At 44.3% G+C, this 25,244-nt stretch overlaps 1 protein-coding gene across 3 annotated transcripts in view; it reads left to right on the top strand.

Moving 5' to 3' along the window:
• Nucleotides 1–13,108, top strand: part of LOC105475188 (MARVEL domain containing 2) — a 31,792-nt gene extending 18,684 nt beyond the window's left edge. For all 3 annotated transcript variants that reach the window (XM_011730240.2, XM_011730241.3, XM_011730238.2), the window contains exons 4-7: nucleotides 854–1,002; nucleotides 1,249–1,420; nucleotides 9,465–9,515; nucleotides 10,871–13,108. In XM_011730240.2, the coding sequence (XP_011728542.1) occupies nucleotides 854–1,002; nucleotides 1,249–1,420; nucleotides 9,465–9,515; nucleotides 10,871–10,993 (495 nt within the window). In that variant the 3' untranslated portion in view covers nucleotides 10,994–13,108. The remainder of the gene's footprint in view (nucleotides 1–853; nucleotides 1,003–1,248; nucleotides 1,421–9,464; nucleotides 9,516–10,870) is intronic.
• Nucleotides 13,109–25,244: the final 12,136 nt, after the last annotated feature.

The following is a 25,244-nucleotide window of genomic DNA, read 5'->3' as shown; positions in this document are numbered from 1 at the left end:
TGTATTACCATATCCCAAATGTGCTTCCCTTAGCTATTATAGAAACGTTCAGAACAACTTTGTGACTATAAAACATGTAATTGTGATGTGAAATGTTAACTCTTATTTCCACTTTTCTTCCTCCTGTCTTGCTCCCCATTTTCTTCTTCTTCTTCTTCTTTTTTTTTTTTTTTTTTTTTGAGCCAGAGTCTCACTCTGTCACCCAGGCTGGAGTGCAGTACTGCAATCACAGCTCCCTGTAACCTCTACCTCCTGGACTCAAGCAATCCTCCCACCTCAGCCTCCAACCCTTCCAAGTAGCTACTAGCGGACTACAGGCACACACCACTGCACCTGCCAGATTTTTTTTTTTTTTGGACAGAGTCTCAGTCTGTTGTCCAAGCTGGAGTGCAGTGCTACAATCTTGGCTCACTGCAACCTCCGCCTCCAAGGCCCAAGCAATTCTCCTGCCTCAACCTCCCAAGGAGTTGGGATTACAGGTACCCACCACCACACCCAGCTAATTTTTGTATTTTTAGTAGAGATGGGGTTTCACCATGTTGGCCAGGCTGGTTTCGAACTCCTGACCTCAAGTGTTCCGCCCACCTCGGTTTCCCAAAGTGCTGGGATTACAGGCGTGAGCCACTGTGCCTGGCCTTAAACTTTTTATAGAGACAGAGTCTTGCCACGATGGCCAGGCTGGTCTTGAACTCCTGGCCTCATGTGATCCTCCCGCTTTGGCCTCTGGAAGTGCTGGGATTATAGGTTTGAGACAGCTCACCTGATCTTCCTCCCCATTTTCTAATAATAAATTCAGAGGATTTTTTTTCTACCTATATTTATTAATAAATCCTCTTTTTCTCCCTAACTGCAGTGTGAAATGGCCACCAGTGGTGACAGACAAAGAGACTCAGAAGTTAATTTCAAGGAATTGAGAACAGCAAAAATGAAACCTGAACTACTGAGTGGACACATCCCCCCAGGCCACATTCCTAAGCCTATCGTGATGCCCGACTATGTGGCGTGAGTATCAGTCTGAATTCTTCCTCAAGGTAGAAGTTGAGGGGCCCCATTTGGTCCTTTCATTTTCCAGTTTGTCTCCAAGTTAATACTCTGTGCTTGAAATCATGTATGTAAATAGTTGTTACCTGAGAGGTAATGTATTGAATTGAAGGTACAATATGATCAGTAAGGAATAAGCTAAGCCGATTTCCCATTCAGCTTCTTTTAGTGAAACGATTATATCTTTGGTTTATGTTTTTCCCCCAGAAAATACCCTGTGATTCAGACAGATGATGAGCGAGAACGCTATAAAGCTGTGTTCCAAGACCAGTTTTCAGAGTACAAAGAGCTGTCTGCAGAAGTTCAGGCCGTCCTGAGGAAGTTCGATGAGCTGGATGCAGTGATGAGCAGATTGCCCCATCATTCGGAAAGCAGACAGGTTAGTGTGTGCAGCTGCCTAGGAGGAGCACTGAAATCTAGAGGATGAATACAACCTGGCTTTTTTTTTTTTTTTCTGTGAGACAGAGTCTTGTTCTGTTGCCAGGCTGGAGTGCAGTGGCACAATCTTGGCTTGCTGCAACCTCCACCTCCTGGGTTCAAGTGATTCTCTTGCCTCAGCCTCCCGAGTAGTTGGGATTACAGGCATGTGCCGCCACACCCAGCTAATTTTTTTGTATTTTTAGTGGAGATGTGGTTTCGCCATGTTGGCCAGGATGGTCTCAACTCCTGGCCTCAAGTAATCCACCCACGTTGGCCTCCCAGAGTGCTGCGATTACAGGCATGAGCCACTGCATTCAGCATGAAATCTGGGTTTTTTTTTTTTTTTGAGATGGAGTCTTACTCTATTACCCAGGCTGGAGTGCAGTGGCGTGATCTCAGCTCACTGCAAGCTCCACCTCCTGGGTTCATGCCATTCTCTTGCCTCAGCCTCCCGAGTAGCTGGGACTACAGGTGCCCGCCACCGTGTCCAGCTAATTTTTTTATATTTTTAGTAGAGACGGGGTTTCACCATGTTAGCTAGGATGGTCTCGATCTCCTGATCTCGGGATCCATCCGCCTCGGCCTCCCAAAGTGCTGGGATTACAGGCGTGAGCTACCGCGCCTGGCCCCCAAAATTTGGCTTTTAAAAAAATTTATAACCATTTACATGTGCTTTCTGTGTCTAGGAAAGCATTTGAGATCCTCAAGGTGTCTAGTCAAGATGACAATTCAAATTATGTAACTTAATATCTTTTGTCTTTAATTATTAAACAGTATTTTTTCTTTTTGTTTTTCACTCTGTGCTTACCCATATTTTATTTTCTTAAGTAAAATATAAATTTGCCTAAGATACATACCAAGTCAGGCAGGGTCCCAAAGGAGACAGATGGCACATTCAAACTAGGATAATTCACAAAGGTTTATTCAGAAAGTGAGTGTAGGGAAGCCACCGGGGGCATTGCATTCCCCTGCTAAGCCAGAGCCCAGCAGTTAGCACTCCAGGCGCAAAGGCAGAGCACCCACTGAGTAAGAGTGGAGAGCAGAAATGGCCAGGCACAGTGGCTTATGCCTGTAATCCCAACACTTTGAGAGGCCAAGGCGGGCAGATTGCTTGAACCCAGGCATGCAAGACCCTGGACAACATGGTGAAACCCCATCTCTACAAAAAATATAAAAATTAGCCAGGCGTGATGGCATGCACCTGTAGACCCAGCTACTCAGGAGGCTGAGGTGCGAGGATTGCCTGAACCCAGGAGGTCGAGGTTGCAGTGAGCTGTGATTTTGCCACTACACTCCAGCCTGGTGGACAGAGTGAGACCATGTCTCAAAAACAAAACACAAAACAAAAAAAAGAGCAGATATGAGATATGCTACAAATGTGAGCTGCTGGGCACACACATCAGACTGGTAGCTGTGATTATGACATAGAGGAAAACCAGGAGTAGAAATGGTGGTTAGAGGGGACTTAAGCTTTTTTGTACTGCTCTTCCTCACCCCCCACATTTTTCACATTTTGAAATAGGAGTATTGAAATAGGAATGCCTTATAACCTGTGCCATTTTTAAATTTTTATTTATTTATTTATTTTTTGAGATGGAATTTTGCTCTTGTTGCCCAGGCTGGAATGCCATGGCATGATCTCAGTTCACTGCAACCTCCACCTCCCAGGTTCAAGCTATTCTCCCACCTCAGCCTCCCAAGTAGCTGGGATTACAGGCATGTGCCACCATGCCCAGCTAATTTTGTATTTTTAGTAGAGATGGGGTTTCACCATGTTGGTCAGGCTGGTCTCGAACTCCTGACCTTATGATCTGCCCGCCTCAGCCTCCCAAAGTGCTAGGATTACAGGGGTGAGCCACCGCACCTGGCCACCTGTGCCATTTTTAAATCAGATGTACTCTTTTTTTTTTTTTTTTTTTTTTTTTTTGAGACGGAGTCTTGCTCTGTTGCTCTGTCACCCAGACTGGAGTGCAGTGGCGCAATCTCAGCTCACTGTCACCTTTCCCTCCCAGGTTACGTGATTCTCCTACCTCAGCTTCCCAAGTAAATGGGACTATAGATGCATGCCCAGCTAATGTTTGTATTTTTAGTAGAGGCAGCGTTTCCCCATTTTGGCCAGGCTGGTCTTGAACTCCTGACCTCAGATGATCCGCCCACCTCAGCCTCCCAAAGTGTTGGTATTACAGGCGTGAGCCCCTGCATCTGGCCCAGATGTACTCTTTTTAATTGAGATCTCATTCACATATAATAAATCTACCCTTTTAAAGTATACAATTCGGTGAATTTTAGTATAGTTACAGAGTGGTGCAATCAGCACCACTCAAATTCCAGAACAGTTTAATCATTCCAAAAAGAAATCCTGTATTGGCGGGGGGCAGTGGCTCATGCCTGTAATCCCAGCACTTTGGGATGCTGAGGCAGGCAGATCACTTGAGGTCAGGAATTTGAGACCAGCCTGGCCAACATGGTGAAACGCTGTCTCTACTAAAAATACAGAAATTAGTTGGGCGCATTGGCGGGCTGAGTAATCTCAGCTACTTGCGAGACTGAGGCAGGAGAATCACTTGAACCCAGGAGGTAGAGGTTGTCCAGCCTGGGCACCAGAGCGAGATCCTGTCTCAAAAAAAAAAAGAAAAGAAAAGAAAAAAAAAGAAACTGTTACCCATTACATAACTGCTAATAATTAGCAGTTATTTCCCATTCTCAGCTCTGTCCAGCCATTGACAACCAGTAATCTACTTTCTGTCTGAATGGATTTGCCTAGTTTGAACATTTCATATAAATCCTTTGTGTTTGGCTTCTTCATTTTGCATAATGTTTTCAAGGTTCATCCATATTTTAGCATAAGTCAATACTTATTCCTTTTTGTGGTGGAATAATATTCTGCTATATGGATATACCACATTTTGTTTATCTATTTATCAAGAGATAGACATTTCCACTCATTGGCTGTTATGAATAATGCTGGTGGGAATATATTTGTGTACTATTCTCTTTTTAAAAGAGGCTGTATTAATCTATTACATGTATAATTAAATTTTAAAAACTTTGTAAAAACTAAATGTTGGTCTGGCTGTGGTAGCACATGGCTGTAGTGCCAGCTACTCGGGAGGCTGAGGCAGGAGAGTCACGTGAACCCAGGAGGCGGAGGTTGCAGTGAGCTGAGATCGTGCCACTGCACTCCAGCCTGGGCGACAGAACCAAAACAAAACAAAACAAAACCAAAAAAACTAAATGTCAAATTTATGTATGGGAACACACACACACAAACACACACACACACACACACACCCATATATATATAATTTTTTTACCTGAGAAGTTGGGTATCTTTGTTTCGACCACAGACTCTGTTAAGTGTACATTTAAATCACTTATCATTATGAGTTAACTAAGCCAAATGTGTATTGCAGTGACGTTTTCCTAACCCTGGAGCAATGGAATGGTGTTGGCTAAGAGACACCAGTACAGGAAGCAAGAGAAATTCAGCAAATATTGAGGTTGAATGTCAGTACCATTTGGAAAATAAGCAAGGCCCACGGGTCTAAGATGGGTGACCTAGGTTAGAGGCCGTCAAAGGAGTGCAGGAAGCCATGAGGCCCCAGGAATCTGGATCAGCACAGGTTGGGAGGAGCAGGCTTATTGGGAGAAATAATGCAGAAAATCCTGACCTGCAAGTCCGGGCGTGGTGGCTCACACCTGTAATCCTAGCACTTTGGGAGGCTGAGGCAGGTGGATCACCTGAGGTTGGGAGTTTGAGACCAGCGTGACCAACACAGAGAAGCCCCATCTCGGCCAGGTGCAGTGGCTCATGCCTGTAATCCCAGCACTTTGGGAGGCCAAGGCAGGTGGATCACCTGAGGTCAGGAGTTCTAGACCAGCCTGGCCAACATTGTGAAACCCCGTCCCTACTAAAAATACAAAAATTAGCCGGGCATGGTGGCACGTGCCTGTAATTCCAGCTACTCGGGAGGCAGAGAAAAGAGAATTGCTTGAACCTGGGAGTCGTAGGTTGCAGTGATCCGAGATCGCGCCACTGCACTCTAACCTGGGCGACAGAGCAAGACTTCATCTCAAAAAAAAAAAAAGAAATTCCGTCTCAACTAAAAATACAAAATTAGCCAGGTGTGGTGGCGCATTCCTGTAATCCCAGCTACTTGGGAGGCTGAGGTGGGAGAATCACTTGAACCTGGAGGCAGAGGTTGCAGCGCGCCAAGATCTCACCATTGCACTCCAGCCTGGGCAATAAGAGCGAAACTGTGTCTCAAAAGAAAAAAAAAAAAACAGTCGGGGTGCGGTGGCTCACGCCTATAATCCCAGCACTTTGGGAGGCCGAGGCGGGTGGATCATTAGGTCAGGAGATCGAGACCTGCCTGGCCAACATAGTGAAACCCCGTCCCTACTAAAAATACAAAAAATTAGTCAGGCGTGGTGGAGGGTGCCTATAATCCCAGCTACTCGGGAGGCTGAGGCAGGAAAATGGCTTGAACCTGGGAGGCAGAGGTTGCAGTGAGATGAGATTGTGCCATCGCACTCCAGCCTGGGTGACAGAGCGAGACTCCGTCTCACCAAAAAAAAAAAAAAAAGAAAATCTTAACCTGTAATCTTTGAGCCAACACCCAGTGGTATCTGGTTTGTGTGCTTTAAAATGGACAAGGGCTGCAGCACGTGGTCTGCAGTTGGGAAATCAAGAGGGTCCTGATAACAGTACAGGCTGAGACCAAGTCTTCCCATGATGTTTCCACCCAGTATCAACAACAGCCATTATCTGTGATTTTTTTTTTTTTTTTTTTTTTTTGAGACGGAGTCTCGCTGTGTTTCCCAGGCTGGAGTGCAGTGGCGTGATCTTGGCTCACTGCAAGCTCCGCCTCCCGGGTTCACGCCATTCTCCCGCCTCAGCCTCCCAAGTAGCTGAGACTACAGGCGCCCGCCACCACGCCCGGCTAGTTTTTTGTATTTTTAGTAGAGACGGGGTTTCACCATGTTAGCCAGGATGGTCTCGATCTCCTGACCTCGTGATCCACCCGCCTCGGCCTCCCAAAGTGCTGGGATTACAGGCTTGAGCCACCGCGCCCGGCTACCTGTGATTTTTAACAAGACAGGGCTTGTAAGTAACCCAATGGCAGGCCCGTGGTTATTATTATCAGTGTATCCTCCAGTCCTTATCTAAAGTAGAAATATTAACCGTATTACAAAAGTTAGCTTCTCCTTGGCCACAGGCTGAGCTTTGTCCTGGGCAGGAGTCCACAGGCTCATTCATTTTCCCACCATGTCCCCATGGAAGCATGTGAGGCATTTCAAAGTCCAGTGGGCCTGTTTGGAGGCAGGTTCTCTCACAGACATGGTTGTGCACCCCTGAAAAGTAGTCACATGACTTTTCTGAGCCCATAAAATAGAAATATTGCCCCAAACAATCCCTCTGGTCCTCACCACTCCTTAAATTCAGTGACAGACTCTAGATGGATGTTACAGCTCATCTCTGCCTGCATCTCCAGCACAGCAGTGCTAACCCTAGCAGTAAGTTTATTCCTTGTCCAGGATCTGTTATTACAGATTGCAATTAAATCACCAGGTTTATTTTCAAAACTGCTGGCAAGCATTGAAAACACAAACATACTGATGATCTCAGTCTGTAAAAGAGATTGAAGAATTAAAATTGTTCGGGCAAGGGGGCTCATGGCTGTAATGCCCACACTTTGGGAGTCAAGGCAGGATGATTGCTTGAAGTCAGGAGTTCAAGATGAGCTTGGGCAATATAGCAAGACCACGTCTACTCATAAAAAAATAAAAATTAGCAGCCGGGCATGGTGGCTCACACCTGTAATCCCAGCACTTCGGGAGGCTGAGATGGGTGAATCACAAGGTCAGGAGTTCAAGACGAGCCTGGCCAACGTGGTAAAACCCCATCTCTACTAAAAATACGAAAAATTACCTGGGTGTAGTGGTGGGCACCTGTAATCCCAGCTACTTGGGAGGCTGAGGCAGGAGAATCGCTTGAACCCAGGAGGGGAAGGTTGCAGTGAGCCAAGATCGCACCACTACACTTCAGCCTGGGCGACAGAATGAGACTCCATCTCAAAAATAAATAAAAAATAAATAAATAAATAAATAAATAAATTAATTAATTAAAATAAAAATTAGCCAGGCCTGATGATGTGCCGTATAATCCCAGCTACTTGGGAGGCTGAGACAGGAGGATCACTTGAACCCAAGAAGTTTTGGTTACAGTAAGCTATTGCACCACTGCACTCCAGCTTGGGCAACAGAGCAAGACCCTGTCTCAAAAAAAAAAAAAAAGAAAGAAAGAAAATATACTGGGAAAAGGATATGGATCAGTGATGGAAAAGGTTCTCAGGGCAAGCTTTTATTTTATTATTATTTTATTTTATTTTATTTATTTATTTTTTTTGAGACGGAGTCTCACTCTGTTGCCCAGGCTGGAGTGCAGTGGCCGGATCTCAGCTCACTGCAAGCTCTGCCTCCCGGGTTTACGCCATTCTCCTGCCTCAGCCTCCCGAGTAGCTGGGACTACAGGCGCCCGCCACCTCGCCCGGCTAGTTTTTTTGTAGTTTTTGGTAGAGACGGGGTTTCACTGTGTTAGCCAGGATGGTCTCGATCTCCTGACCTCGTGATCCACCCGTCTCGGCCTCCCAAAGTGCTGGGATTACAGGCTTGAGCCACCGCGCCCGGCCTTATTATTATTTTATTTATTTATTTTTGAGACAGAGTCTCACTCTGTTGCCCAGGCTGGAGTGCAGTGGTGTGATCTTGGCTCACTGCAACCTCCGCCTCCTGGGTTCAAGTGATTCTACTGTCTTGGCCTACTGAGTGGCTGAGATTACAGGTGTGAGCCACCATGCCTGGCTAATTTTTGTATTTTTAGTAGAGAGGGGGTTTTGCCATGTTGGCCAGGCTGGTCTCGAACTCCTGAACTCAGGTGACCCACCCACCTCAGCCTCCCAAAGTGCTGGGATTACAGGTGTAGGACAAGCTTTTAGAACTATAAATTATTGGCTGGGCACAGTGGCTCACACCTGTAATCCCAGTACTTTGGGAGGCCAAGGTGGGCAGATAACTTGAGGCCAGGAGTTCGAGACCACCCTAGGAAACATGGCAAAACCCCATCTCTACTAAAAATACAAAAATTAGCTGGGCATGGTGACGCACACCTGTAGTTCCAGCTACTTGGAAGGCTGAGGCTCAATAATTGCTTGAGCCAGAGACGTGGGAGGTTGCAGTGAGCTGAGATCATGCTACTGCACTCCAGCCTGGGTGACAGAGGGAGACTGTCTTGGAAAAAAAAAAAAAAAAAACCTATAAGTTATTATATTTATTTATTAGGTTTGCTTTGTCTGACAATCCCTATGCATAGGTGTGCATGGATGAATGAGGGCATTGCTGTAGTAATCTGTTTCCTTTGGATAGACCGTTCAATTCCTTAACAAAGTTCATATTTATTATAAAACTTAGGAAAAAGTTACAAGGAGCCTTATATTAGCTATTTTCAAAAGTTACATACTGTCAAACTGCTTAACCCCAACACCTAATAACTCGAAAAAGAACTTTCCAAAGGGGATGAACTTTCCAAAAAGGATGTACATAATCATAACTAATGTGGTTATTATGTGGCAAGCACTTTATAAGGATCATTTCAAATAAGTGAACCTTCTTACAACCCTTTGAGGTCATTATGGTTTTATTTCCATTTTTCCAATAAGGAAACTGAGCTTGCCAGCTGTGTGACCCTGGGCAAGCTGTGTATCCTCCCTAAGGGCCTGGGGCTTGGGTCTGGTTGCATGTGGTCAGGGCCCTTTCTTTTATTGCTTGGGCCTAGCAGATAGTAAGCCCTCAAATATTTGCCTGTGAAATGAATTTTTGTGTGTCACTGTTTTCATTATTTTCTTAGTTAAAATTGTTTTTTGTTCTAATTCTCAGTGTGCTTTGATATATGATTTGAGTAAATGCAAATGTTTTAACTTAAGTATACAATATATTATTTTTAGGAACATGAGAGAATTTCAAGAATCCATGAAGAGTTTAAGAAAAAAAAGAATGTGAGTAAAACAGTTTTCTTCTTCAAACTGTATTCTTATCCAGGTACATATGTGATAATTGACAGACTCTAGATTCTGTTAGCTAAAATAGTTCCTTTTTGTATTTCGTGAGATGCTCCTTTTAAGGGAAAATGGCTGCTGGATGCCATTTCTTGTCATGTCTGTTCTGAATACATTTTGCTGTGTCCTGATTTAGCAACCTAGGGAAATGAGCATTGATCAGGAATTCTCCACCTGTTCCTTCAAAAAGATGAACTGATTTTACATCTTTCCAGCTCTAACTTAATCTCAAAATCAGTAGAGGTGGCTGGACACTGGCTCAGGACTGTAATCTCAGCACTTTGGGAGGCCAAGGCGAGTGGAACGCCTGAGCCCAGGAGTTTGAGACCAGCCTGGGCAACATGGCGAAACCTTGTCTCTACAAAAAAATACAAACATTAGCCGGTAATGGTGGCACACGCCTGTAGCCCCACCTACTTGGGAGGCTGAAATGGGAGGATCACTTGAGCCTGGGAGGCAGAGGTTGCGCTGGGAGACAGAGTACGCCACTCCACTCTAGCCTGGGCAACAAAGTGAAACCCTGTCTCAAAAGGAAAAAAAAAAATCAGTCAAGGCTGTAGAGACCATTTGTTAATATTTTCTATACTTATTACTTTTTTTTAAAGAGATGGGGTCTTGGCATATTGCCTAAGCTGGCCTCAGACACCTGGGCTCAAGCAATCCTTCCACCTCAGCCTCCTGAGTTGCTGGGACTACAGGCACATGCCACTGTACCTGGCTTTATTTACTTTTTTATGTACATCAGATAGTAAAATGAAAGGTGCCTCAGCTCTTTGTACTTCTGTTTGATTTTGCTGTGAATCTAAAACTGCTCTAAAAAAAAGTACATTTAAAAAGTGTGTAGGGCCGGGCGCGGTGGCTCAAGCCTGTAATCCCAGCACTTTGGGAGGCCGAGACGGGTGGATCACGAGGTCAGGAGATCGAGACTATCCTGGCTAACACGGTGAAACCCCGTCTCTACTAAAAAATACAAAAAAAACTAGCCGGGCGAGGTGGCGGGCGCCTGTAGTCCCAGCTACTCGGGAGGCTGAGGCAGGGAATGGCGTGAACCCGGGAGGCGGAGCTTGCAGTGAGCTGAGATCTGGCCACTGCACTCCAGCCTGGGCGACAGAGCGAGACTCCGTCTCAAAAAAAAAAAAAAAAGTGTGTAAAGAGCTTAACTATTACTCTGAGTTCAGAATCTGCTATAGAGACTTTTGTTGTGTATGATCATTTCCTGTGTGACAATGTATGTTTCTGTTTTTTTTTACTGAGGAAGCCAAGAGCCAAAAATAATGCTTATATTTCTTTTACAGGATCCTACATTTCTGGAAAAAAAAGAACGCTGTGATTACCTAAAGAATAAACTTTCTCACATAAAGCAAAGAATTCAAGAATATGATAAAGTAATGAATTGGGATGTACAAGGTTATTCTTAACCCTTATTTGAAACCACTTTTTATTTTATTTTATTTTATTTTATTTTATTTTGAGATGAACTCTCGCTCTGTCACCTAGGCTGGAGTGCAGTGGCACGATCTCGGCTCATTGCAACCTCCACCTCCCGGATTCAAGCAATTCTCCTGCCTTAGCCTCCCCAGTAGCTGGGATTACAGGCGTGCACCACCACGCCCAGCTAATTTTTGTGTCTTTAGTAGAGAGGGGGTTTCACCGTGTTGGTCAGGCTGGGGAACTACTTTTTTTTTTTTTTTTTAATAGCAGATTTACTATTTATTTACTGCCTTTTTGATGCTAGCCTCTGTGGTAGGTAAGCAAGCGCTTCCCAAATCAGCTTCCAGTTGGTTTAACCAGTATGCAACATTAACGATTTTACTCAGACATTTTTAAACACATTCAGATGTACCAAGGGCCTTTGCTAAGAATGGAAAAAATCCTGTGTTCATCTGTGACCAATTTCATATTCGTCTATCGCATTTAAATGTGTCATCATTTTAGAGATTGTATCCTGGCGGTGTGATGGGCAAGTGGACTATCAATTCTGGTGCTAGTTTTTCCTTTTTCACTCAGGCAGGTTCCTAGGATTTTTCTAGGACAAATTTCTCTTCCTAGAGAAATTCCTAGGGGATTTCTAAAGGATTTTTCTAAGGGAAAATGGGTGACATCTTTCAGAGGTGTTATTTATTTCCTTGAAAGGTATTTGAATCCCAGATCAACATTTTCAGACATCCTGATCTTGGGCAAATTGCTTAATATCTCTGTGCCCGTTTCCTCTTCTGTAAAATGGGACTAACAATAGTCCCTTCCTCGTAGAGTTGTTAGAATTAAAGGAGTTACTAATATGGTAAGAACTATATTAGTGTTTGTGAAATCTACGGAAGTGTTTGTGAAATGAATAAATTATAAAGAATGAGTCTCAAGAAAAGGTCCTTAATGAGCAAGCCCAACTTACTTAACCAAGAGCCTAAGTGTCTGGTGCCTTTCTGTTTTGTGGTGTTAACTCATGGCCTTAGCCTGATGCTTCCCTGTGTCTCTGTGGCCCCTGGGGTTCCACATGGCCTCCCTGTCTTTCTTCAGTGTGACTGTACATCTCTCCATCTCCCCATAGTCCAGCCTGCCCTGGACACATTGAATTGTATGAATGGTATTGCTTTTCTTTCCTTTTCTTTTTTTTGAGACAGAGTCTCGCTCTGTTGCCCAGGCTGGAGTACAGTGGCGCCATCTCGGCTCACTGCAAGCTCCGCCTCCCGGGTTCACGCCATTCTCCTGTCTCAGCCTCCCAAGTAGCTGGGACTACAGGCCCCCGCTACCACGCCTGGCTGATTTTTTGTATTTTTAGTAGAGATGGGGTTTCACCGTGTTAGCCAGGATGGTCTCGATCTCCTGACCTCATGATCTGCTCCCCTCGGCCTCCCAAAGTGCTGGGATTACAGGCGTGAGCCACCGTGCCCAGCTGTTATTCCTTTTCTATCCCCTTTGGACATATGTGCTACAGTCCCACGATGTGGCATTTCCTTGGAAACTTCCTTTGAATTTTTGGGATGCTTCTTTCCTTCCTTCCTTCCTTGCTTCCTTCCTTGCTTCCTTCTTTCCTTCCTTCTTTCCTTTCCTTTCCTTTCCTTTCCTTTCCTTTTTTCCTTCTTTCTTTCTTTCTTCTTTTCTTTCTTTCTTTCTTTCTTCTTTTCTTTCTTTCTTTCTTTCGAGACAGAGTTTCACTCTTGTTGCCCAGGCTGAAGTAAGTGGTATGATCTCGGCTCACTGCAACCTCTGCCTCCTGGGTTCAGGCAATTCTTCTGCCTCTGCCTCCCAAGTAGCTGGGATTACAGGCACCCACCACCATGCCCAGCTAATTTTTTGTGTTTTTAGTAGAGACAGGGTTTCACCATGTTGGCCAGGCTGGTCTCGAGCTCCTGACCTCAGATGGTCCACCAACCTCGGCCTGCCGAAGTGCTGGGATTCAGGTGTGAGCCACCATGCCCAGCAGGGATGCTTCATCTTTCTAAGAATTATCTTGGCTTTGGACTTTATTCATGAGAAATGTTTTATTTCTGTTAGTATGAACAATAGACCGCCTTAACAAAGTTTGTTTTTTTTTTTTAACAAAATCGTTCTTGTTGGATTTTATTCAGCAGTATCTATCATGTAGATAAATTCCCAGGTGTAGCATTACAGCTTCTGACTAATATAGCTGCTATTCAAACAATTAATGTTCAAAGAGTTTTCTGAAGTGATGAAACCAAAGAAGAGCATGTGGAAAAGCAGAAGCTTAGAAAGTTGTGGTCACTGAATACGCTCCCTAGTTTTTATTTGTCAGTGAAATCTTTACGCATTCATTGTTAATATTTTAATTCCATGGCTTCTCAGGCTGTACTGTGTCTGAAGGGGTAACACCTAGGGAAGCATGAGGCCCCTTATGGGACCCCCCAAATGGATCAACTTCACTTTCTCTTTTATGTATTGAGCCCTGTGTTAACATTTCACTTAAGAGCACTAGTGCTTTAAAAAAAAAAAAAAAAGAGGTAAAATATTACCATTTTGATTGTAGAGTTAGATTCGTGTCGAAGTGTTAAGGAAATTGAATTTTGTGAAACGTGTAAAATAAAGTTTATAAATGTAAATGCTAATCTTTGAAAAACCAGTGTAGTAACACTGATTTATAAATGCTGTGGTCAATTCCTTAGGTGCGTTAAAGTTTCAGTCACCTGTCGTGTGTGTGTGCCCTTTTATGTTTGCCTTTCTAGCATTCCTGTGTTCACCGTGCATGTTCTTGAAAATAGTTTCACTTGTCAGATAATAAACTGGAAAGTCATTGAAAACCTGTAGGTCACAGTGCTCAGGTGACTCACTGTTTCCCTTCCCCCATTATTTGCAACAATTCAAAGTCCAGGCCACTGTATTAGTTTCCTAGGGCTGCCATGACAATGTACTACAAACTGAGTCACTCAAAACAACCGAAATGTGTTGTCTCACAGACCTGCAGTCTAGAAGTCTGGAAGCAAGGTGTCAGCTGGGACATGCTCCCTCGAAAACCTGTAGGGGAGTCCTCTTCTAGTTTCCGGTGGTTTGCTGGCCATGTTTGACATTCCTTGGCTTGTAGATGCATCTCTCCAATCCTCCATTCTCGCATGGCCTTCTCCCTGTCTTGGCCACACCAGTCATATTGAATAAGAGGCCCACCTTCTCCAGCACGACCTCCTGTCAACTCATTACATTTGCTAGGATGCTATTTCCAAATAAGGTCACATTCTGAGATACTGGAGGTTAGGAACTTCAGCATTATCTTTTTGAGAGGCCACAATAGCTACCTTTGGCAAGTTACAAGATTCAGAAGGAAAAGTACTTCCCTGTACATTTTCTTTCTTCCATATGATTTTTTCTTTTATTTTTTGAGATGGAATCTCACTCTGTCACCCTGGCTGGAGTACAGTAGTGTGATCAGCTCACTGCAACCTCTGCCTCCTTGGTTCAAGCGATTCTCCTGCCTCAGCCTCCCAAGTAGCTAGGATTACAGGCACCCACTGCCACACCCAGCTAAATTCTATATTTTTAGTAGAGACGGGGTTTCATCTTATGTTGGCCAGGCTGTTCTTGAACTCCTGACCTCAAGTGATCTGCCCGTCTCGGCCTCCCAAAGCAGTCCCCCTGCCTCAGCCTTTCAGAGTGCTGGGATTACAGGTGTGAACCACCGCACCCAGCCCTTCCATATTATTTTAACATGTATTCTAATTTGAAAATTAACATGAGGATATGTCAGTAAATCTAAAACTTGAAAAAAGTATTTGCCAGTTACGTGTCAAATGCTTTTATTGTGCCAGATGTGTTAGCATTAAAGATACAGAAATCAGTGAAACAGGTGGAGACTTTGGGGATGGTAATGAAGTACATATCAGAAATTGTTTCTGATATTGAGATGCATCGAAGTTTGAAAGATACAACACAGGAAAAGTCTACAATTTTTTCTGACCATTTTTTTTAACTATTATAATTTTTAAAAATAATGAGTATAGGCCGGGCGCGGTGGCTCAAGCCTGTAATCCCAGCACTTTGGGAGGCCGAGATGGGCGGATCACGAGGTCAGGAGATCGAGACCATGCTGGCTAACACAGTGAAACCCCGTCTCTACTAAAAAATACAAAAAATTAGCCGGGCGGGCACCTGTGGTCCCAGCTACTCGGGAGGCTGAGGCGGGAGAATGGCGTGAACCCAGGAGGCGGAGCTTGCAGTGAGCTGAGATCCGGCCACTGCACTCCAGCCTGGGCGACAGAGCGAGACTCCGTCTCAAAAATAAATAAATAAATAAATAAATAAATAATGAGTATAAAAGCTTAGAAAATAGAAAACAAATGTCCCACCAGTGTCAATTCTGCTCCCTGGCAGTATACACTGTTTGGAGTATACCTTCCCAGACCTTTGTGATGTGTATAATTACTTTATTTGTTTACAAAAATGGCTTTAGACATTTTATTTTATTTTTGAGATGAAGTGTTGCTCTGTCACCCAGGCTGGAGTGCAATGGCATGATCTTGGCTCACTGCAACCTCCACCTTCTGAGTTCAAGTGACCCTCCCACCTCAGCCTCCTGAGTAGTGAGGACTACAGACGCGCACCACCACGCCCAGCTAATTTTCGTATTTTTAATAGAGATGCGGTTTTGCCATGTTGGCCAGGCTGATCTTGAACTCCTGACCTCAAGTGATCCACTCACCTTGGCCTCCCAAAGTGCTGGGATTACAGACATGAGCCACCACACCTGGCTGTAAAATCACTTTAAAATTGTCTACTTTAATGCTTTCAATGGGTTTTTTGGGGATTTTTATTGTTATTGTTTTGATATGGAGTCTTGCTCTGTTGCCCAGGCTGGAGTGTAGTGGTGCTATCTCCACTCACCACAACCTCTACCTCCTGGGTTCAAGTGATTCTCCTGCCTCAGCCTCCTGAGTAGCTGGGATTACGGGCGCATGCCACCGTGCCCAGCCAATTTTGTATTTTTAGTAGAGACAGGGTTTCGCCGTGCTGGCCAGGCTGGTCTTGAACTCCTGACCTCAAGTGATCTGCCTGCCTTGGCCTCCCAAAGTGCTGGGATTACAGGCGTGAACCACCGTGCCCGGCTGCTTTCAATGGGTTTTTAAAGGAGGTTATGACAGATCTGCTCCAGCATGTAATAGACCACCTGTCCTATAATAGACAGACAAACTGGGGGTAGGCAGAAGGTAGGAGGGATGGTTTAGCCCCGCAGAAGGAGAAGAAGGTGAACTTCTGAACTCATCACAACCAAGACTCCATTTCTTACTATGTGACCTTGACAAATTAACATCTCCAGCCATCAGCCTCCTTAACTGTGACGTGGCGATAATAATACCTGATGAAATTGTTGTGAAAATTAAATAATGTAAAACACCACAAAGGTCCTTGCTCAATAACTGGTGCCTAGATACTCAAAATATATTTCCATTGTGTTAAATAATAAGGTGGCTATAGACTCTCAAAGTGACTATTGTTTTGAATAATAAGTTACAAAAAGCTTTTTTAAAAAGTATATAGGTAATATATTTATTATAGAAAATTGATCAGGTCAGGGGCAGTGGGTCATGCCTGTAACCCCAGCCCTTTAGGAGGCTAAGGTGGATGGATCACTTGAAGCCGGGAGTTTGAGACCATCCTGGCCAACGTGGTGAAACTCCATCTCTATTGAAAATACAAAAATTAGCTGGGCGTGTTGTCGCACAGTGTAGTCCCAGCTATTCGGGAGGCTGAGGCACGAGAACAACTTGAACCCCAGAGGTGGAGGTTGCAGTGAGCTGAGATCATGCCACTGCACCCCAACCTGGGTGACAGAGCAAGACTCTGTCTCAAAAAAAAAAAAGTACAAAAATTAGCCTGATGTGGTGGCGCATGCCTGTAATCTCAGCTATTTGAGAGGTTGAGGCATGAGAATTGCTTGAACCCAGGAGGTAGAGGTTGCAGTTAGCCGAGATCATGCCACTGAACTGCAGCCTGGGTGACACAGTAAGACTCTGCATAAAGGAAGGAAGGAAGGAGAGAGAGGGAGGTGAGAGAGAGAGAGAGAGAAAGAAGAAAAGAGAAAGGAAAGAAAGAAAAGAAAGAGGAAGGAAGGAGAAAGAAGAAAAGAAAGAAAAAGAAAAGGAAGGAAGGAGAAAGAAAGGAAAGAAAAAGGAAGGAAGGAGAAAGGAAAGAAAGAAAAAAGGAAGGGGAGAGAGGGAGGGGAGAGAGAGAGAAAGAAGAAAGGAAGAGAAAAGAGAAAAGAAAGAGAAAGGAAGGAAGGAAAGGAAGGAGAAAGAAAGAAAAAGGAAAGGGAAAAGGAAGGAAGGAAGGAGGGAGGGAAGGAGGGAAGGAAGGAAGGAAAGGAAGGAAGGAAGGAAGGGAGGGAGGGAGGGAGAGAGGGAGGGAAAGGAAGGAAGGGAAAATTGAGAAAATAGGCTGGAAACAGTGGCTCTGGCTCACACCTGTAATCCCAGCACTTTGGAAGGCCTAGGTGGGCGGATCACTTGAAGCCAAAAGTTTGAGACCAGCCTGAGCAACATATTGAGACTCTGTCTCTACAAAAAAAAATTTTAGTTAGCTGGGTGTGGTGGCACACACCTATAGTTCCAGCTACTTGGGAGGCTGAGGCAGGAGGATCATTTGAGCTCAGGAGTTCAAGGCTGCAGTGAGCTATGATCATACCACTGCACTCCAGTCTGGGTGACAGCAAGACCTTACCTCTAGAATAATAAATAAATTTTTTAAAATAATAAAAATTTTTTAAAAGGAAGGTTTAGAAAACAAAGTTTTTGGGTTTTGTTTTGTTTTATTTTTGAGACAGAGGCTCACTCTGTTGCCCAGGCTGGAGGGCAGAGGTGCAATTTCAGCTCACTATAGTCTCTGCCTACTGGGTTCGAGCAGTCCTCCCACCTCAGTCTCTCAAGTAGCTGGGACCACAGGTGTGCACCACTACACCCGGCTAATTATATTGTATTTGTTTGTTTGTTTGTTTTTAAGGTGGAGTCTCCCTCTGTCACCCATGCTGGAGGGCAGTAGTGCGATCTCGGGTCACTGCAACCTCCGCCTCCCAGGTTCAAGTGGTTCTTCTGTGTCAGCCTCCCAAATAGCTGAGATTACAGGCATGCACCACCACACCCAGCTAATTTTTGTATTTTTAGTAGAGACAAGGTTTCTCCGTGTTGGCCAGGCTGGTCTTGAACTCCTGACCTCATGTGATCCATCCTCTTCAGCATCCCAAAGTGCTGGGATTAAGGCATGAGCCACTGCACCTGGCCCTATTTTTTTTTTTTTTGAGACGGAGTCTTACTCTGTTGTCCAAGCTGCAGTGCAACCTCTGCCTCCCGGGTTCAAGTGATTCTCCTGCCTCAGCCTCCTGAGTAGCTGGGATTACAGGTGCCTGCCACCATACCTAGCTAATTTTTGTATTTTTAGTAGAGACAGGGTTTCACCATGTTGGTCAGGCTGGTCTCAAACTCCTGACCTCAGTTAATCCACCCACCTCGGCCTCCCAGAGTGCTGGGATTACAGGCGTGAGCCACCGTTGCCGGCCCTATTTTGTATTTTTTATAGAGACAAGGTCTCGCTATGTTGCCCAGGCTTGTCTCAAATGACTGAACTAAAGCAATTCCCCTGCCTCAGCCTTCCAAAGTGCTGGGATTACAGGCATGTACCACCATACTGGGCCAAAGATGAATTAATCTTCTCCTCCCAAGCACACTCAAATAAAATTGTCCATAATTTCACCCCCCAGAAATAGTCACTGTTAACATATTGGAGCACATCCTTTCATTCTTATCTTCCTCATTTGTTTTAGTCTGCTTTGTGTTGCCATAAAGGAGTGCCTGAGGCTTGGTAATTTATGAAGAAAAGAGGTTTATTTGGTTCACAGCTTTGCAGGCTGCACAAGAAGCATGGCGCCAACATCTGTGTGTGATGAGGCCTCAGGCTGCCTCCACTCACGGCAGAAGGTAAAGGGGAGCTGGTGTGGAGAGTCCACATGGTAAGAGGAAGCAAGAGAGCAAGGGGGAAGTGCCAGGCTTGTTTAAACAACCAGCTCTCTGGGGAACCCACAGAGCAAGAACTCACTCTTCCCCTTCCCAGGGAGGGCATGAATCTACTCATGGTGAATCTGCCCCATGACCCGCACACCTCCCGTTAGGCCCCATCCCCAACATTGGGGATGAAATTTCAGCTAAGGTTTGGGGGGATAAACACCCAAACTCTAACAACATGTTTACATTTATACAAACATTAATACACTTAAAGAAAGAGTTTTGGCATTTACAAAAGTGAAATTGTATAGTACATTGTGTTTTGTGTTTTAATTAAGAATTACTAAAACTAATTTTGTATTATTCTGTTTTTATTCTCCTTGGCTAAAACTAGATCATGTGATTTTTCTGAATTCTGAGTCTTTGTTTTCTATTTATTTCATTCCATTGTAGTATCATTGCTTTAGTTATGATGTTCATACTGTATGGTGGAAAGAGGAGGGAATGGGAGATAGGTGTGTGGCCTCAGGTAAGTCACTTAACTCTTCCATGCAGCGGAATCACATGAGATAAAAGTATCTCAAATCATACTGTAAACCATAAAACTCAATGAAATTCCCTACATTTAGCTTTACAGTTTCTGTTTTGCTAATGTTACTGATACATTTTCATTAACAGAAGTATGCTTCATTATTAATACCTGATGGCCTGAGTGTTTATCACATCATCGGGCCTTCTTTGGATGTTTGTACATACCGGTACAGTCTACTAGATCCATGATGGCATTCACATGTTCACATGACATTCCCATTTCAATTGATTCACTTGACCACAGCCACAACTTCATATGCCAGCATGAAGAGGAAAGAGAGGAGAAGGCTGGGAAACAGAATAAAGATTTGGCACCACCCAGACTCCGTGGCTCACACCTGTAAGCATGTTATGACACTTTGAGAGGCTGAGGCAGGAGGATCACTTGAGCTCAGGAGTTCATGACCAGCCTGGGCAACAATAAGGAGACCTCATTTCTTCTAAAAACTAAAAAACAGTGGAGTGTGGTGGCACATGCTGAAACCCCATCTCTACCAAAAATACGAAAATTAGCCGGGCATGTGGCATATGTCTGTGGCATATGAGGCTGGCATATGAGGCTGAGGGGGTAGGATTGCTTGAGCACAGGAGGCAGAGGTGGCAGTGAGCTGAGATGGTGCCAGTGAACTGTAGCCTGGGCAGCAGAGTGAGACCCCCGTGGCAAATAAATAAATAAATAAATAATTGACACCTTACTTTCTTCTTTAAAGTCCCCCAAATATAAGTAGCTTATCAGGCACTCTACCTCCAGGCATGTATTTAAAAACTTAATTCTATTTACCCTGTAATTTGTTTAATAGATAACCCCACCACTTAAAGGTTATGGAGGAACTGAAGTTATTGCAAGATATTACACCCATAATAGGCATTTACCAAGACAGTTTGAATTGTAAGTGGTATACAAGGTGTTGATCTTTTTGCACAAAGCACCCTTTTATGCTATCAATAAACAATAAATATCTGTAATAATCAGTTATGGGGAAATTTGGGTAGGAGGATTTATCTGTTGAGGTTCTTAGTTCTAAACCACAGAAACCAAAGTTGGTTGATTTAAGAAGAGGAATGTAAAGCTGGGCGCAGTGACTCATGCCTGTAATCCCAGCACTTTGGGACGCCGAGGCGGGTGGATCACGAGGTCAGATCGAGACCATCCTGGCTAACATGGTGAAACCCCGTCTCTACTAAAAAATACAAAAAATTAGCTGGGCGTGGTGGCGGGCGCCTGCAGTCCCAGCTACTGGGGAGGCTGAGGCAGGAGAATGGCGTGAACCCGGGAGGCGGAGCTTGCAGTGAGCAGAGATCGCGCCACTGCACTCCAGCCTGGAAAACAGAGCGAAACTCCGTCTCAAAAAAAAAAGAAAAAGGAATGTATTTATTTATTTATTTATCTTTTGAGACAGAGTCTCTCACTCTGTCACCCAGGCTGGAGTGCAGTGGTGCGATCTTGGCTCACTGCAGCCTTTGCCTCCCAGGTCCAAGCGATTCTCTTCCTTCAGCCTCCCAAGTAGCTGGGACCACAGGCGTGTGCCACCATGTCCGGTTAATTTTTGTATTTTTAATAGAGACGGGGTTTCACCATGTTGGCCAGGCTGCTCTTGAACTCCTGGCCTCAAGTGATCTGCCAGCCTCGGACTCCCAAAGTGCTGGGATTACAGGCCTGAGTCGCTGCATCCAGGCAAGAGGAATTTATTAACACACATCATAGAGCTTACAGAATTGCTGGGAGAGCTGGAGTTCTGAGTTGGGGACTATGCAGCAGGTGCAATGTCCAAAATCATACCTAAAAGGCCCTCTGATGAAAACAGCTCCCCTGCTCCTGCTACCCAGTATGCCAAGTGCTTCACCAAGCCTCCTGTCTCCCTCGGATCCTGGAAGCCCCCAAGACTCAGCTTCCGAGTGATCCAATGTGAGACATGGCTTGGTGGGATGGAGGTCAGGTGCCATGCTCCGGTTGCAAGGGAGGCTCAGGGAGCAAGGGCCTCTATAGCTTCAGTTACTAGGCGGGGCTTCCCATCGGCTTCATCAGTAGGGAACTCCCCAAAAGGATGACGGGATTTCTATGCTGACAGCCAAAAAGAATAACCAATATCTCCTACAGAATACTAGTTGTCCTAACTATGAGTGTAGGTGGGGATTATCTTATTCATTTATGAATGGGTCAGATATATAAATGACAGCCACTGCCAGAACATCCCCAAATTGAAAGCTTCCAGGGCTGAGAGGAAAGGCAGAAAGGGTCCCCCCTGATGTCATAGATACAGAAGATGTGTTTCTGGCCTCCAGCTTTGAGATTCAGAAAACATTATCACCCCAAAAGCATTGCAGTACAGTAATTTCTCAGCCTCTCCAGTTTAGGAGAGGCTGTAATCTCAGCACTTTGGAAGGCTGAGGCAGGCAGATCACTTGAGCTCAGGAGCTCAAGAACAGCCTGCACAACATGGTGAAACCCCCTGTCAACAACAACAAGAAATTAGCCAGACATGATGGACACACGTGTAGTCTCAGCTACCTGGGGATCTGAGGTGGAGGATCGCTTGAGCCCAGGAGGTTGAGGCTGTGATGAGCCATTCATGCCACTGCACTCCATCCTGGGTGACAAAGCAAGACGCTGTCTCAAAAATTAAAAAATCTTCCTATTATATGCTCTTATACACCTGTACTTCTCATTAAAATGAGTACAATTGTTTGCCAAAATACATACACAAGAATGTTCATAGTAGCTATACTCATGATAACCCCAAATGGGCAATAAGCCAGATGTCCATCAATAGCAGAGTGGTAGAAAGGATAAATAAATTCTGGTAAAGCCACATTGTGGAATACTACAGAGCAATAAAAAAGAATGAACTGCAGTTAAATGTAAACTATGACATCATGTTTTGTCTTAAACATAATCTGGTTAGAACAAAAGCTAGACAAATGCATTTTGGCTGGGCTCAGTGGCTCACACCTGTAATCCCAATGCTTTGGGAGGCAAGGGAGGAAGATTGCTTGAGACCAAGAGTTTGAAACCAGCCTGAGCAACATAGCCAGACCCTGTCTCTACAAAAATAAAATAAAATAATTAGCTGGGTGTGGTGGCGCCTTGTCTGCTACTGCGGAGGCTGAACTACTGGGGAGCTACTGGGGAGTCCTAGCTACTGGGGAGGCTGAGGCAAGAGGATCACTTGAGCCCAGTAGTGTAAGGTTGCAGTGAGCCAAGATTGTGCCACTGCACTCCAGCCTGGGCGACACAGCCAGACTGTCTCAGAAAAACAAAAACAAAAACAATGAAAAAAGAGAAAGTGTTCCATTTATATAAAACCCCATATAGGTAAAATTAAGTGATAGCGATTTGCGTCAGAATAGAGGTTGCTTTGGAAGAGCAAGTATGAACTGGGAAGCTGCATGACGGAGCCTCTAGGGCTCTATACTGCTTTGGATGGAAGTCACATGGATGCATACTTTTTTATTTTTATTTTTTGAGAGGGGTGTCTCACTCTTTTGTGCAGGCTGGGAGTGTAGTGGTGCCATTATGGTTCACTGCAGCCTCAACCTCCTGGGCTCAAGTGATCCTCCTGCCTCAGCCTCCCAAGTAGCTGAGACCACAGGTGCATGCCACCATGCCCAGCTACGGGATGTATACATATGAAACATGGTAGAACTCTATCCTTGAGATGCATCCTTGTGCACTTAACATGTGCCTGTTATATATCAATTACAAAGTATTTTATTAGTGTTTTAAACAGAATATGAGTTATTAAGCAAATAATTATTGAATATGTATTTTAAAACATTCTCTTTATATAAGAAACCTATTGAATGATTAAAGATATGTTTTAATACCTCATATTAAGGAAAATATATTTAAGCATTATAAATTTATATGTTAATCAAGTAACTTGTGCTTCAAATGCTATTTGGAGCATTTGAAGTATTTTTCTATTACTTCAGGATCCTACTTTTCTGGAATATATATGCTGTCTTTAAAAATAATTAAATTTTAGGTGGGCCACCGTGACTCATGCCTGTATTCCCAGCCCTTGGGGAGGCTGAGACAGGCAGATCACTTGATCTCAGGAGTTCGAGACCAGCCTGGGCAACATGGTAAAACTCTGTCTCTACAAAAAATACAAAAATTAGCCAGGCGTGGTGGCGTGTGCTTATAGTCCCAGCTACTTGGGAGGCTGAGGTAGGAAGATCACTTGAGCCTGGGAGGCAGAAGTTGCAGTGAGCTGAGATCGCAGCACTGCACTCCAGCCTGGGCAACAGACAGAGGAGACCCTGTCTCAAAAAAAAAAAAAAAAAAAAAAGACATTGAGAAAAATAAACTCCATCTTCTATGTTCAAATAAAAACATTTATTTTTTTGTTTGTTCACTTAATTTGTTTTCTTTTTCCTTATTTTCCTATTTTTCTACTTTTTTTACCCAAGCATTTGACATGCACAATGAACACATTTATAAATGTCCATATTTATGAAAGACATTGAGTCATCTTATTAAAACAATAAACTGAGTTAATCTTAAATAAAAAGATTTTGCTAGATCAAATAGGTTTTGTTTATATTTTAACACTCGTCAGGTGGTGGCTCATGCCCTTAATCCCAGCACTTTGGGAGGCTGAGGTGGGCGGGTCGCTTGAGGCCAGGAGTTCAAGACCAGCCTGGGCAAAGTAAGAAGATTCTGTCTCTACAAAAAAAAAAAGTTAGCTGTGTGTGGTTGCATGCGCCTGTAGTCCCAGCTGCTTGAGGGGCTGAAGTGGGAGGTTCACTTGAGCTCAAGAGGTTGAGGTTGCCTTGAGCCGTGATTGTGCCACTTCCCTCCAGCCTGGGCAACAGAGTGAGACCCTGTCTCAAATAAATAAATAAATAAATAAATAAATAAATAAATAAAACTACATTTGATTTATTTTGTTTTAAAATAGTTATTTTAGTCAGGTGCGGTGGTTCATGCCTGTAATCCCAGCACTTTGGGAGGCCGAGGCAGGTGGATCACGATGTCAGGAGTTCAAGACCAGCCTGGCCAACAAAGTGAAACCTCGTCTCTACTAAAAAATAGAAAAATCAGCCGGGCATGGTGGCACGCACCTGTAATCTCAGCTACTCGGGAGGCTGGCAAAAGAATTACTTGAACCTGGTAGGCAGAGGTTGCAGTGAGCCGAGATTGCACCATTGCACTTCAACCTGCGCAACAGAGCAAGACTCAGTCTTGGGAAAAAAAAAAAGTTATTTTAAAACTCCAACCTCTGATGATAGAATTCAGAATAGGGGTTACCTGTGAGAGATGTTTATTGGCTGGGAAGGAGCATGAGGGAGCTTTCTGGGTACTATACCTTCATCTGGTTCATTGCTTACCAGGATATATACATATTTTAAAATCCATCAAGCTAAGTATTTAAAACTAGTGCCTTTTACTGTACATATATTATACATGTATTTTACCTCAATTTTTTTCTTTCTTTTTTGAGATGGAGTCTCTCTCTGTGGCACAGGCTGGAGTGCACTGGCGCGATCTCGCCTCACTGCAACCTCCTCCTCCAGAGTTCAAGTGACTCTCCTGCCTCAGCCTCCCGAGTAGCTGGGATCATAGGCATGTGTCACCATGCCGGGCTAATTTTTGTATTTTTAGTAGTGACGGGGTTTCACCATATTGGTCAGGCTGGTCTCG

Source organism: Macaca nemestrina, chromosome 6, assembly GCF_043159975.1.
Source record: "Macaca nemestrina isolate mMacNem1 chromosome 6, mMacNem.hap1, whole genome shotgun sequence".
Lineage (NCBI taxonomy): Eukaryota > Metazoa > Chordata > Mammalia > Primates > Cercopithecidae > Macaca > Macaca nemestrina.
Note: the sequence above shows the minus strand (reverse complement) of the source record. Positions and strands in the feature narration are given on the sequence as shown.